The sequence below is a fragment of the Silene latifolia genome, chromosome 2 (assembly GCF_048544455.1).
Source record: "Silene latifolia isolate original U9 population chromosome 2, ASM4854445v1, whole genome shotgun sequence".
NCBI lineage: Eukaryota > Viridiplantae > Streptophyta > Magnoliopsida > Caryophyllales > Caryophyllaceae > Silene > Silene latifolia.
Window position 1 is genome coordinate 174,902,892 of NC_133527.1, and position 14,122 is coordinate 174,917,013.

Sequence of the window (14,122 nt, forward strand, 5' to 3'; positions counted from 1 at the left end):
ATCATGTTTCTTCATTGTCATTTGATTATCATTGCCTCGGGTAACCGAGATGGTGACGTTCTTATACCTTAAGTGGTCCTGGTAAGGCACTTGGAGTATGAGGGCTGTCACAGGACCTATATTTCGATGGAGCATCCAACTACATGGGATATGGAGTCGGAATCCTCCTCATTTCCCCAACAGGTGAACATGTGCCAGTCTCAATCAAATTGCACTTCAATGTCACCAACAATGCCGGCGAATACGAAGCATGTTTGCTCGGTTTGCGTAGCGCTCTAGACCTAGGCGTGAAATGACTTCTAGTGCACGGGGACTCGTCTTTGGTAATCAATAATGTAACCGGGTCCTAAAAAATCAAAAGTGAAAGTTTGGCTCCTTATCAAATGAGGATCGAGGAATTGGAACGATTCTTTGATGATGTCAAATATGTTCATCTTCTGAGAGATGAAAATCAATTTGCCGATGCATTATCAAAATTGGCAGCCTTAATCAATATTCCCGAGCATATGGATAGTATGCCCATTTGTGTTGAAAGGAGATCCGCACCATCATATGTGAATGCAATCGACAATCCCGAGGACAGTGAAACCGATCTTTGGTATACCGCCATCTTTAAACACAAAGAGACGGGAGAATACCCTTCAGACCTCGACACACGAGGGAAGCGGGCCCTTCGAATGTTGGTGGCCCAATTTATCAGGACCGATGATGGGCAGTTATACAAAAAGATCGTCCAACGAGTTCTTTTACGATGTATCGATAAATCAACTTCCGAGAAGGTTATGGAAGAAGTCCTGACGGAGAATGTGGGCCACACATGAACGCACACATGTTAGCCCAGAAAATCATGAGATTGGGTTACTATTGGACCACGATGAAAGCGGACTGTCGGAAATATGTTAGGCATTGTCATAATTGCCAAATTTTCGCGAATGTCCAACATGTACCTCCTTCGATGTTGTACACTATGACATCTCCCTGGCCATTTTCAACTTGGGGAATCGACATAATTGGAAAGGTAAACCCTTCCGGAGCGGGAGGGCATTGCTACATTCAAGTTGCCATTGACTACTTCACGAAGTGGGTAGAAGCTAAATCCTATAAGGTTCTCAATGCAAAACAAGTGGCAAAGTTCATTCAGAATGAGATTATTTGCCGATATGGGGTCCCACATGAGTTCATAAGTGACCGTGGTACCCATTTTCAAGCTGAAACCGAACTTATACTTCAGAAGTATAAGATCAAACATCACAAATCATCACCTTATCGCCCACAGACAAATGCTGCGGTAGAAGCTGCCAACAAGACTGTTGCAACTATTCTAAGAAAAATGACCGGTAATTATCGGGAATGGCCTGAGAAGATACCCTTTGCATTATGGGGGTATAGGACTTCAATAAGGATAGCAACGGGGGCAACCCCATATTAATTGGTGTACGGGATGGAAGCGGTTCAACCAGTCGAGTTAGAAATACCGTCTCTAAGAATCCTACTTGAAAGTGAGGTCCCAGAAGCGGATTGGGTCCAAGCCCGATATGAGTCTCTAGTAATGCTCGATGTGCGCCATTTAAATGCCTTATATCATGTACAACTCTACCAGAAGAGGATAGAGAGGGCCTTTAACAAAAAGGTCAAACCTCGAGGAATCAAAGAAGGAGATTTGGTCTTGAAATCCGTGCGTGCATTGTTGCCGGTAGACCCGAGGGGTAAATTCAAACAAATTGGACCGGCCCATATTTGGCCAAGAAGATTTTGTCGGGTGGAGCTGTTCGATTGACAGATCTGGATGGGAATGACTTTGCAAACCCAACAAACTTAGATCAACTGAAGAAGTACTACCCTTGAAAAGGTACCTCATTCTCAAATGTTATGAAATAATATTTGAAATTGCAATGCATTTAGAATAAATCATAAGTTTTTGGTATTTGCTGACACTGCATTAAATACCTTTGTTACCGGAACTACGGACTCGGTTTGATTCTGTGCAAGCAGATACGTAGGCAACTCTTGAAAACAGTACAACCGAAACATCAATTTTGTAATACAAAAATAAAATTTTTTGAATGCAGAAATTGGGGATTCTTAATAAGTAATAGTCTTTTATTTATTTCTAATTCTGGGCGAAGCCCATTACAACTTTTATTTCCGAGCGAAGCTCATCACATAAACGAGAAGGAAAACACACAACATAATATAAATAATAATAGTAAAATATCCAAGACTAAGTCTTAAGCCTAGCTACAACCCGGGTCGGGCGGCCCATCACGGCGAGACGATGTCTCACCCATCTTCACTTTGGCCCGTTTCACCAGAGGACCCACATATTCTTCCCGCGGGCCTAGTCGGTCTTTCACATTCATTCGAAGGTCGAGCCTGTTAGCTAGTGTCGGCCCAATTGTGGTCAATTAACCCAATCTTTGCCAAACATTCGAAGTCTTAGGGTCATTCTTAGATCCCTCACCAGTCTCAGCTTCGGTCTTATCCAGGGTCGGAAAAGTGTCCTTGAAATAGGCCCGGTTCTCTAGTTCCTTTTGGCGATACTCCCAAGCTCGAACATCATCTTTCTGCAATTTCTTGCGGATCTCGAAGCATTTATCAGTAGTCCATGCCGAATAAGGATTAGAAACCCATGTTGTCTCTGCGGGTTTGACCATAAGCCAAATGATCCGTGAATGCCAAGCCCGCAACCAAATTTGACACTTAGAACGGCTAACACCAAAGATTGGGCCTCTAACAGCCTCAATCTTAGGAACAATCTGTTGACGTTCGAATTGGCGAAGTACTCGGTCCGGATAAATATAGGTCGAATGATCTAAGCCCAGTAAGGTAGTATACCTAGTCTTATCCATATCATAGAGGCCAGTAAGAGAGTCCAAAGATAGCCATGGCAAAGTCCAACGAATATGGGACCCAGCTCCAATAGTTATCACATCATGCCAATAACTTGCGGTCATACCAAATCCACATCTGGGTGTCCGAGAAGGAAAGCTACTCACTCGATACTTCTTTGAAGTTGGTTTATCAATCAATCCAAGCCTCTCGAAGAGCCATGCCTGCCAAAAACCCGACATCAAAAAAAATGGAAAGCCCGCTAAAAAGAAAGGAGGTGGTGGCAAAAAAAAAACGGCAAAAAAAAGAAGAAAAAACAAAACGCCGAAAAAAAAGAAAAAAAGAAAAGTGAAAAATCAAACCTGAAGAATTCGGGTTGATCCAGTATATGGCAAGGCGGGATTGCGTTTCCGAGCATCCAATCCTCTTATGGTTTCAGCAAGAATAACCCAAGCTGGGTTTAAACCATTTTCCATTTGCTCAACAATCCAAATTAGACGGGCTTGACCCTGGCCCGATAAGTCATTCATGCTACCTTCAAAACAATTAGGTGAAGCAAGATAAGCCCAAATGCCCGTCGTCGATAAACAGTAGCGATTTCGGGATCATTAGTCTCCTTAAACTTGGAAGATAAGGCAAGAAGGTTAACTCGCCCTCCATGAATGATGTTGTCAACCTCAGAACGAGATAAGTTGAGGTAGTCACGGAATTTTGTTTCCCATCTTGGTAAGAAATCCGGGATAGCAGGCTCTTGAGAAGGGTTCCACCCTCCTGGAATGGTAAATTTCCCCTTCGGGAAAGGTAAAGACATGATGGGTAGGATCCCTCTTTTCAAGCATTCATCTAAGAAGGCAATTTGAGGAGAAATTTGCCTAAAGACAAGGATTTGTTGAATCCCCATCTCCACAAGTATTTGGGTATCAAGTTTTCTAAAATCATTAGCCCAACCCTTCATAATTCCAATTAGTGAACTCATGTTTGAGGAATTTTTTGTGAAAAAGATTGAGAAGAAAAGTTGCAAAAGATATGCAATTATGAAAGCCTTGATCCCCTTTATATAGGAAACAAGGGGATCCGTTTATGGAAACACCAAGAGTTACCATCCATGGAGGCCGTGTGGGCCTCGGACATGGGCCAAGCCAGGTTGGGCGGGCCGTCACCCCTCTTCCAATCTCATGTTTGACAATAGATCGGGTCAATGATCCAACATTTTCAAAATTACAGGCCTAAGGCCTAAAATCATTTTTCAAATATCGGTGATTCAAAAATATTTTTATCCCCAGCGGGTTACCAACATTCAAATCTCGGGTCGACCGCCCGTACAAATCAAGTTTATCACAACTTCCCGTTAGAGTTTCACTCTACAACTCCCCATCAGAGTTTCATTTCAAACATTTCAAATATTTCAAACCTTTCAATTTCAAGAATCTAAGATCCAATTACATGCTTTATGTGATTGCTGATGCCTGTCGTTGTGTACACCAAAAATAATATTTATAAAACCCATTAAAACTAACAGAAGCTAGTGGTAACAGGGTCGATCCGTAGGGAGGTAGGGAGTTAAGTTGTTTTTATTTCAGTCTATGAATTTCTGGGGGGTTTGATTTGAGTTTTAACTAAATCTAAATGCGAAAATAGATAAACAAATAATAAAAATAACAATAAGCAAATGATAAAAAGGAGCTAAGATGGTCGGTTCACTATAGCTGTGATGGCACATAATCCAAGGTAAGTCCGAAATACAGTCGTGTAGGATGGGTAAAACAAGTCCTCTCTGTCCAAGTTAACTAGTAGCTCATTTCGGCCTATGCTACTAGTCCCTAAGTCTCACTAATGCTAGCTCTCGCTCCGATTAGTGATTCCTAAAGCCTAAATTACAATATCTCTCGATCTCAGCAATTTAGTCGTCTTAATTCATTAATTAATGCCTTCCCCTATCTCTCGATCTATGGGTCGGTCAAAACTAAGCATCTAACAAGTCTCCTCTCGGTCTCATTGCTAAATATTGCACTTAACGAATCAAACAATGCTAATCAAACACGATGTCAGTCAATCGACCAGCTACCCCAGTCGATCGACCAACCGGCTCAGTCGATCGACTAGTTAAGCCAGTCGATCGACCAAGCCCTAATTCGGGGTCACCTATTCTAATGCCATCTACGCTATAGTTCCCCTACATCCTAGCACGGGGTATTTAGCTATTCATAATGGTATTAATAACGAAAACGAAATTAAAGTTGCGAATAATGGAATTCATAATGAAATTGAATAAACAGTAAAACCGCATAAAAGAGAAATTAGGGCTTAGGGATTCTAAACTAGCAAGAACTAATTTTGATGAAACGAATAAAGCAATACGGAAATTACGGGTCTAGAATTACCGAAACAAAGGAACAAGCCACGAATCCGAAAGTAAGATGCGAACTTTATTGATAATTCTAAACTACGAAAATAGCTACTGTATTTTTAGGAACTAGATGATAATGAATCTGATGGGGAAGGGTTACGTTATATAGGAATGTCAAGTAAAACCCTTATTCCTAAACCTAATTACAATGGGCTTCCTCGTCTTTTAATTTGCGCGTCAACTCGTGGGATGGTCGATCGACCACTAAGGCCAGTCGATCGACTGACTCTTGCTGAACAGTAGCTTCTGTTAGTCGTGCTCTGGTCAATCGACCATGTCGGTCAGTCGATCGACCAAGGGTGCTGTACAGTAATGCATTCTGACGAATTCTGCAGCGCGCAACGATCTTAAAAGAGCTGCCATTTCTTTGTTACTTGGTCAAATCAAGCGTTCTACGCGGTGTTGGAAAGATAAGAGTATAAGCTTTCACCTCCAATTGGAATCACTCGATTATCAGCTCTAGAACTCGACATATTGCCATCTGAAGCAGGCTGCAATATCGTGAAGTGCTTCTTTGCTTGTTAAACTCGTACGCACCCATGCTTTTGCTATCTTTAGGCCTTGAAACGCGCACCAAGCTCATTCCTCGAGTCAATACCTCATGTCAAACACTATGCTAAACACTTAGGGACGGATTCGGCTCATTTCCGATGGATTCTTCACATTTCTGCAATATTATACAAAAACACGAAAGTAGACAGAAATAGGGAAAATAGTAGCATAAACTACATATATGAGCTCTGAAATGCGTGAAAAATAGGGTGTAAAACATCATATAAATGACACGCATCAAACTTTCCCAAACCAAACCCTTGCTTGTCCCCAAGCAAGAACTAGACTCGATCCTAAAACCTAATGGAACGAGTTCAAACTCAGAGCGAAATGCAAACTGAATAGCCTAAACCAATTTAATGCAACAACTAACAATCAATTAGCAATATGAATCATGCAAACGAGTTATGTAGTCGTTAAAAACTGCTGAAGCGTCAACTATAGAGACTTATCAATTCGGACTCTCACGGGTCGCTCATATCACTCAATAAATACAGGTGAGTATATGTAAGATAGAAAGAATTCATTTTGTAGTGACACTCACCTAACTACGACCTATAAGAACATGCCTGCAATCTAATATGAAAATAATCTCTACAACCGTACATATGCATTCCAACCAAACAAATGACCATGACACATGCCGAGGTAAATATGGATATGTGAGGTAATGGGTAAGAAGAGGCAAAACATTTATGGGAATGTGGAGGTATAGGTGATCAAGCTAGTACCTAAACAAAACCATATGACAACATCCACTTCCTTACTCAAAATTAAATCGATGAAACAGCGCTATAACTAGCACTAAACTCACAACCCAACAACAAGTCAACTCCCCAACAATTAGAAATAATACATGGGAGTACAAAATCATCAACTCATAACAATTGCAACATGTGATTTTTTCGAATTTTCTTTCACTACTGCAGACCATGGTCGATCAACCAATGTAGCCGGTCGATAGACTGATCTCTTTTTCGAACTCTTTTTTCTTTTTCTTTTTCTGTTTTCTGTTTCTTTCAACTTTTTCAATTCTTTTCCTTCCTTCATTCTTTCATCCAACATCATCTCAATAAGAGCATATGCAACCAAAAATAATAAGAACATTCCCAAAGACTAATACTACTAGATTGACAAGGGTAGGCTAAATATAGGATGTAGTTAAAGGGACAAAAAGCTATTTCTGGCAATGTGGAGCTTATGGGCAAAATGAATAAAGGAAACCTCTTCCACATGTGTCAACAAACCACAAACCGAATGCATACAAGTATTAAGCAGATTAAGTTCATATTTATGCATATTGATGTAACATGTCTTATAAGGAGTACTACTCACAATCCTAGATAAACTGGTCATGAATGACACCAGTTATAAGCTCTAAACCTCAGAAAATGATGTAGTTTGCCAAAAATCTAAGTCAAGTCTCAAGATTCAGCAAGATATTTAACGAAAACTCGTAGACTATGCATATATGATTCTACTATTAACATGTCAATTAAGCACGGCTTAGGCATAAACAGATGAAAATGCAATGTCATCATTGAAATACTACCGTTCCGACTCAACCTATATGCTAAAATAAACATGCATTTTTTGAAATTTTTGAAAAAAAAATTTAAAAATTTTTCGATTTTTTGAATTTTTTGTTTATATAAAGGAAAATAAACAACAATGCAAGACAAAATGTAAACGTGAATGCAAGCAAATGAAATGCAATCGCAAAACACTTCCCCAAACCAAATCACACAATGTCCCCATTGTGCAAAATCATATAAAAAATAAGGGAAAACGGGAATTTGCGAGAAATTAACTAAAAAGGACATGAAGTAAGGACTCGGAAACTCACAAGACTTTAAGCGCAGCAAAAGGAAACCTCCCCAAACCACCGTGAGCTAGGAGGTTTCAGTAGCCAATAGTGCTACCAATAAGTACCTGAAAAGACAAACAATACCACGTGTGATCCGAGAAAACAATTATTGAAACGCAAAATTATGTGTAAAATAAAGAAACGGATGAAAACAGAAATGAGTCGGAGAATAAAGTGGAGAAAAGACTCCCTCAACTTCCACAAATCGACCAAACACAGCAGGGGAATGATCGAAAACAGGTACAGCAGCGAACATGGTCATCGACCACATCACCCAGTCGATCGACCAAGGTGAACAGGAACAAAAGCTCCTGGAAGTCGCAGCTCAGTCGATCGACCATATAGGCCAGTCGATCGACTGAAATACCTGCTGTAACTTTCTGATTTTTTCAATTTAGCTTAATAACTTGAGCTAATATGGTCCATAACCCTGTAAATACACACAATAACGCGCCCAAAATTGCGCAAAACCCAAAGTAACAGTCTAAAGTGTATAAAATCCTAAGCAAACTAATTAAAATGTGAAGTCTCGCGCACACAAAAACAATAAAAAGAAATTTTAACGAAAGCGAATAAAATAAATGGTTTTTGAAAAAGTCTTAATCAACTAATAGTTGATCAAGAATGGCCACGGAATGGCCCACTTGCTCGGCTTCTGGCTACAAGAAGTAACCTCTATAGTGCTCATCTTCTCAGCTGCACTCTTCTCAACTTCAACATCTGCAGAACTCAACGGATCAACAGCTTCAATATCTTCCCAAGCAATGACCTCTTCTGGCTCATCAAAGTCCAAGTCGGACTCCCTCACTTTGACTGGCTCCTCGTCAGGCTCCTCATCTGTGCCATAGCTAAGACATCCTAAACCGCCTCTTTGAACGATTGGCTCCTTCGCAGCTGGAGCAACAAGCGGCTCTTCCTTCCCCCAAACCAGCTCCTGCAATATCCAAAACACAGAAGAATCTTCCTCCAATTTGCTCTCAATCTGGGGCGGATGTGTTATAGCAGAAACAGGCATAGAGACAGGCATATCGGGAAGCACAAAATAGGATTTCTTCTCAGAAACCGTATTACAAGTGACTGGCCACATAGGGTCTTTCTTCTTAGCTGTCTGGGCAAAGACAATGGAATGCTTCCCGACCTTAAAAGTCAATGTCCCTGAGCCAACATCTATAACTGCACCAGCAGTGTGCAGAAATGGTCTACCCAAAATGATAGGAATGTGGCCATCCTCGGGCATATCTAGTACAACGAAGTCAACAGGGAAAAAGAACTTTCCTATTTGCACAGGAATGTCCTCTAAGACTCCTATAGACTGGACCGCAGATCGATCAGCCATCTGTACTGTCATGTTGGTAACTGTAAACCTAGTCAATTTCAACTTCCTAGCAAGACTCAAGGGCATTACACTAATACTGACTCCTAGGCCACATAAGGCATTCTCAATAGAAAAGGTGCCAATACTACATGGGACTGAAAAGCTACCTGGGTCTTCTAGCTTATGAGGTGCAGTATGGGTCAAATAAGAACATGACTCCTCAGTTAGTACGACAGATTGCACAGTTTCAAGTGACTTCTTCTTGGACAAAAGTTGCTTCATAAATTTCATGTAAGCAGGCACTTGATTAACTAACTCAAGAAAAGGAACTTGTACGTTTAAGCTACGAATAACATTTTCAAATTTGTTAAACGATACCTGCTCCTTTGACGGCACCAATCTCTCCGGGTAAGGGGCTGAAAGAAGTAACTTAGCCCTCTCCTCTAAGTCTCTCATGCCGGCATCGGTGGATTTAGGCTGAAAATCCACTACCTTCTCCTTGTTGTAGCTTGACCCTTCTTCAGACCGTCTAAAAAATGAACCATTAATCGTCATCGGGTCATACTTTGGAACCGGGACTGACCCATCAGCATTTGGGTCTTGCCTCAATATTTTCGGAGTAGTCGTACCCCGAAACAATTGGTCCCTCAAGTTATTTGGCATTGGAGGACGAAAAGACTCACCATCAGCAGCGTTGTCAGTCGATCGACCATGAATATCAGTCGATCGACTGACTTCTACAGCACAGAAGCTTTTTCACTTCGCGGACTGGTCGATCGACTGGGTATGTCAGTCGATCGACTGACATACCTGCTGATCGTCTTTTTCTTGCTATTATTCGCCACTGCCTTCTTCTTGCTTGGTTCCTCCTCATCTTTTCCATGGACATCCTCGACCATAGCGGGGCCATCAAGGGTAGACCCACTCCTCAAAGTAATAGCATTAAGGGTCTTCTTTTGATCCGTCTGCGACGGTAAATGTCCTGGAGCTCGAGTTGCACTCTTGCTAGCCAATTGAGCAATTTGGCTCTCTAACATCTTCATCCCGGCCTCTCTAGCTTGAGACTCTTTCAGCAACAAATTTTTCAACTCGGCAAATTCGGAGCCTTGGGACTGTTGCTGCTGCTGTGGAACATACCGAGGCTTTTGATATGCCTGATGCTGCTTATGAGGGGGCACATAATTCTGTTGGTGCTGCTGCTGTGGAGGTGGAGTCGGATTTAGGACATTTTGGCTACTCCACCTTAGGTTCGGATGGACATTCGGTTCAAAATAGGTGTTTGTCTGCCTATAATGTTGAAAGGCAGCATAAGACTCATAGGGAATGCTTCATTGTCTGAAACATGTCCTTCTCCTCCACATCTTTTGCAGACGGAAAGGCCGTCTGAAACAGCATTCACATGATAGATCCCTCCTTTTGAAGCTCCTCCCAACTCGTACTTATCAAATCTCGCTGTGAGAGCCTCTAATGCAGCTACAGAAGGGGATTCAGCACTTCTCCTTTGATTTCCCCTAGAATTTCCATACTCAGCTTTATGGGTGGCCAAATCATCAATAATTTTCCACCCTTTAGTTTCTCCAACATTCTCCTGGAATTTACCATTAGCTGCCGCATCCAGGATAGCCCTCTGATCGTCATAAAGCCCATTATAAAATTGATTGCATAAGCTCCATTTCTCAAACCCATGGTGCGGAATAGTTCACACCAGCTTCTTGAAACGGACCCATGCCTCATGAAAATTCTCATCAGGACCCTGTTTAAAGCTCGTGATCTGAGCTCTAATGGCGTTGGTCTTCGAGGCAGAGAAATATTTCTTGTAAAATGCTAAGGCCAGCGAATTCCAATCAGTAATCCCGTTAGCAGCACGATCCAGGTCTCGGTACCACTCCCTTGCAGCATCACGAAGAGAGAATATGAACATAGTTTCCTTCACCTAGTCCTGGGTCACACCGGTTGGTCGGGGTATGGAATAGCAATAATCAATGAATGTCTCCATATGTTTGGCTGCATCTTCATTTGCAGCTCCCCCGAATTGGTTTTTCTCAACCAAGTTGATATAGGACGGTTTCGGCTCGAATTTTCTATCCGTCCCTGGTAATGCGAATCCCTTATAGAGATTCTCAGCCGTTGGCTCAGAGTGACTGGCTATACTTGCTTCTTCAGCCATGTCTGGAGATGTGACGGTCTCAGCTGAGGAAGTAGAAATAGGTGATGAAGGTGGATCCTCCTCAAACAGCTCGTTCTCGTAGTAACTAGACAGAGTACTCAGCTCTTCCTCTGTCGGCAATACTCTAGATGATCGTCTCAACTCACGCAAAGTCTTCTCAATCTCAGGATTGAACGGTAGTAATTCACCACCATGTGACCTGCGCATAAGAAGAAACTACAAGTAGAATATGAGAATAGTTTAAGGAACAGATGTCCCTTAAACTAAGAGAAAGACTAAAAAATATAAACAACTAAAAAATTTTAAACAATTGCCTCCCCGGCAACGGCGCCAAAATTTGATGCCTGTCGTTGTGTGCACCAAAAATAATATTTATAAAACCTATTAAAACTAACAGAAGCTAGTGGTAACAGGGTCGATCCACAGGGAGGTAGGGAGTTAAGTTATTTTTATTTCAGTCTATGAATTTCTGGGGGGTTTGATTTGAGTTTTAACTAAATCTAAATGCAAAAATAGATAAACAAATAATAAAAATAAGAGTAAGCAAATGATAAAAAGGAGCTAAGATGGTCGGTTCACTATAGCTGCGATGGCACATAATCCTAGGTAAGTCCGAAATACAGTCGTGTAGGATGGGTAAAACAAGTCCTCTCGGTCCAAGTTAACTAGTAGCTCCTTTCGGCCTATGCTACTAGTCCCTAAGTCTCACTAATGCTAGCTCTCGCCCCGATTAGTGATTCCTAAAGCCTAAATTTCATTATCTCTCGATCTCAGCAATTTAGTCGTCTTAATTCATTAATTAATGCCCTCCCCTATCTCTCGATCTATGGGTCGGTCAAAACTAAGCATCTAACAAGTCTCCTCTCGGTCTCATTGCTAAATATTGCACTTAACGAATCAAACAATGCTAATCAAACACGAAGTCAGTCGATCGACCAGCTACCCCAGTCGATCGACCAACCGGCTCAGTCGATCGACTAGTTAAGCCAGTTGATCGACCAAGCCCTAATTCGGGGTCACCTATTCTAATGCCATCTACGCTATAGTTCCCCTACATCCTAGCACGGGGTATTTAGCTATTCATAATGGTATTAATAACGAAAACGAAATTAAAATTGCGAATAATGCAATTCATAATGAAATTGAATAAACAGTAAAACCGCATAAAAGAGAAATTAGGGCTTAGGGATTCGAAACTAGCAAGAACTAATTCTGATGAAATGAATAATGAATCTGATAGGGAAGCCACGAATTAAGGGTCTAGAATTACCGAAACAAACGAACAAGCCACGAATCCGAGAGTAAGATGCGAACTTTATTGATAATTCTAAACTACGAAAATAGCTACTGTATTTTTAGGAACTAGATGATAATGAATCTGATGGGGAAGAGTTATGTTATATAGGAATGTCACGTAAAACCCTTATTCCTAAACCTAATTACAATGGGCTTCCTCGTCTTTTAATTTGCGCGTCAGCTCGTGGGATGGTCGATCGACCACTGAGGCCAGTCGATCGACTGATTCTTGCTGAACAGTAGCTTCTGTTAGTCGTACTCTGGTCGATCGACCATGTCGGTCAGTCGATCGACCAAGGGTGCTGTACAGTAATGCATTCTGACGAATTCTGCAGCGCGCAACGATCTTAAAAGAGCTGCCATTTCTTTGTTACTTGGTCAAATCAAGCGTTCTACACGGTGTTGGAAAGATAAGAGTATAAGCTTTCACCTCCAATTGGAATCACTCGATTATCAGCTCTAGAAGTCGACATATTGCCATCTGAAGCAGGCTGCAATATCGTGAAGTGCTTCTTTGCTTGTTAAACTCGTACGCACCCATGCTTTTGCTATCTTTAGGCCTTGAAACGCGCACCAATCTCATTCCTCGAGTCAATACCTCATGTCAAATCCTATGCTAAACAATTAGGGACGGATTCGGCTCATTTCCGCTGGATTCTTCACATTTCTGCAATATTATACAAAAACACGAAAGTAGACGGAAATAGGGAAAATAGTAGCATAAACAACATATATGAGCTTTGAAATGCTTGAAAAATAGGGTGTAAAACTTCATATAAATGACACGCATCAATTTCTATAGCTGCATATGCCTTTCCTTATATAGCAGGAAACATTTCAACCGGGGGCTCTAAAGCCGTGGGCTTTAGAGACCTACTTCAAGAAAATCGGAAATCTCCGTCAACAACCGAAGCAACGGTTATCTTTTTGGAAATAAATCCGTTCACCCAGGCATACTAGCAAGAAATGCATGCCCTTCAATGCCGAACTACGATTGCGGGTTTGATTCCATCACAAACGGATACGTATGCGCCTGAGAATAAGGCTCAACCCACCATTTATTCAAATATCAAGGTCGAAGACAACCAATCAGAAGTGGGAGAAACAAATCCCCATGGAGTTTCAGGTATGATCTCTTCTTATGGCTGACGAGCTTATATACGTGATGTATTCAGGTAGACTCACATACTTACGCTTACGAAAGTCTCTTTTATTGGGTTCATATCTTTTGAAGCCAGCAGTACTAGAGTCATTCTGTTTTGAACAGCCCAGAGGTGTGTTTACTTTCTGTTCTGGGACCCAAACAGTATAGTGTGGTGAACTGTTTTGTTTGAAGTCAGAATGAGAGTCATAACCTAATCCAAGTTTATTAGTGTTCTTATATTGATTATGTAATACTATGGTCTCACATATTTCTCACGCGAGTGTCCGCCCTTCTCTTCTCCCTTTGCATTCTAGACCACGTTCTTACTTTTTGGCGTCTACGTGCTTGAACTTTCGACCACGTAAGCTCGGATCTTTCTGAGTACCAGCCTCGTTTTGCATGACCGACCAATTTGACCAACTCCACCATAATCAACTTAATTAATCTTAATTGTTTTCCTCTTACGAGGGCACTTTCGTTACATTTGAGTCGAGCATCACTAATCGTAAACTTAGTTCATTTCGTTTCGTCAAACATATACGTCT

General features: G+C 41.4%; 1 protein-coding gene and 1 non-coding gene across 2 annotated transcripts; both read left to right on the top strand.

Annotated features, from left to right (window-relative positions):
* Nucleotides 1-383: 383 nt before the first annotated feature.
* Nucleotides 384-821, top strand: LOC141641667 (uncharacterized). The gene has a single exon (XM_074450322.1). The coding sequence runs from the start codon at nt 384-386 to the stop codon at nt 819-821; it is 438 nt and encodes a 145-aa protein (XP_074306423.1).
* A 9,828-nt stretch (nt 822-10,649) lies between these two features.
* On the top strand, nt 10,650-10,756 carry LOC141645183 (small nucleolar RNA R71). The gene has a single exon (XR_012544769.1). It is a non-coding gene; the product is annotated as a small nucleolar RNA R71 (small nucleolar RNA).
* Nucleotides 10,757-14,122: the final 3,366 nt, after the last annotated feature.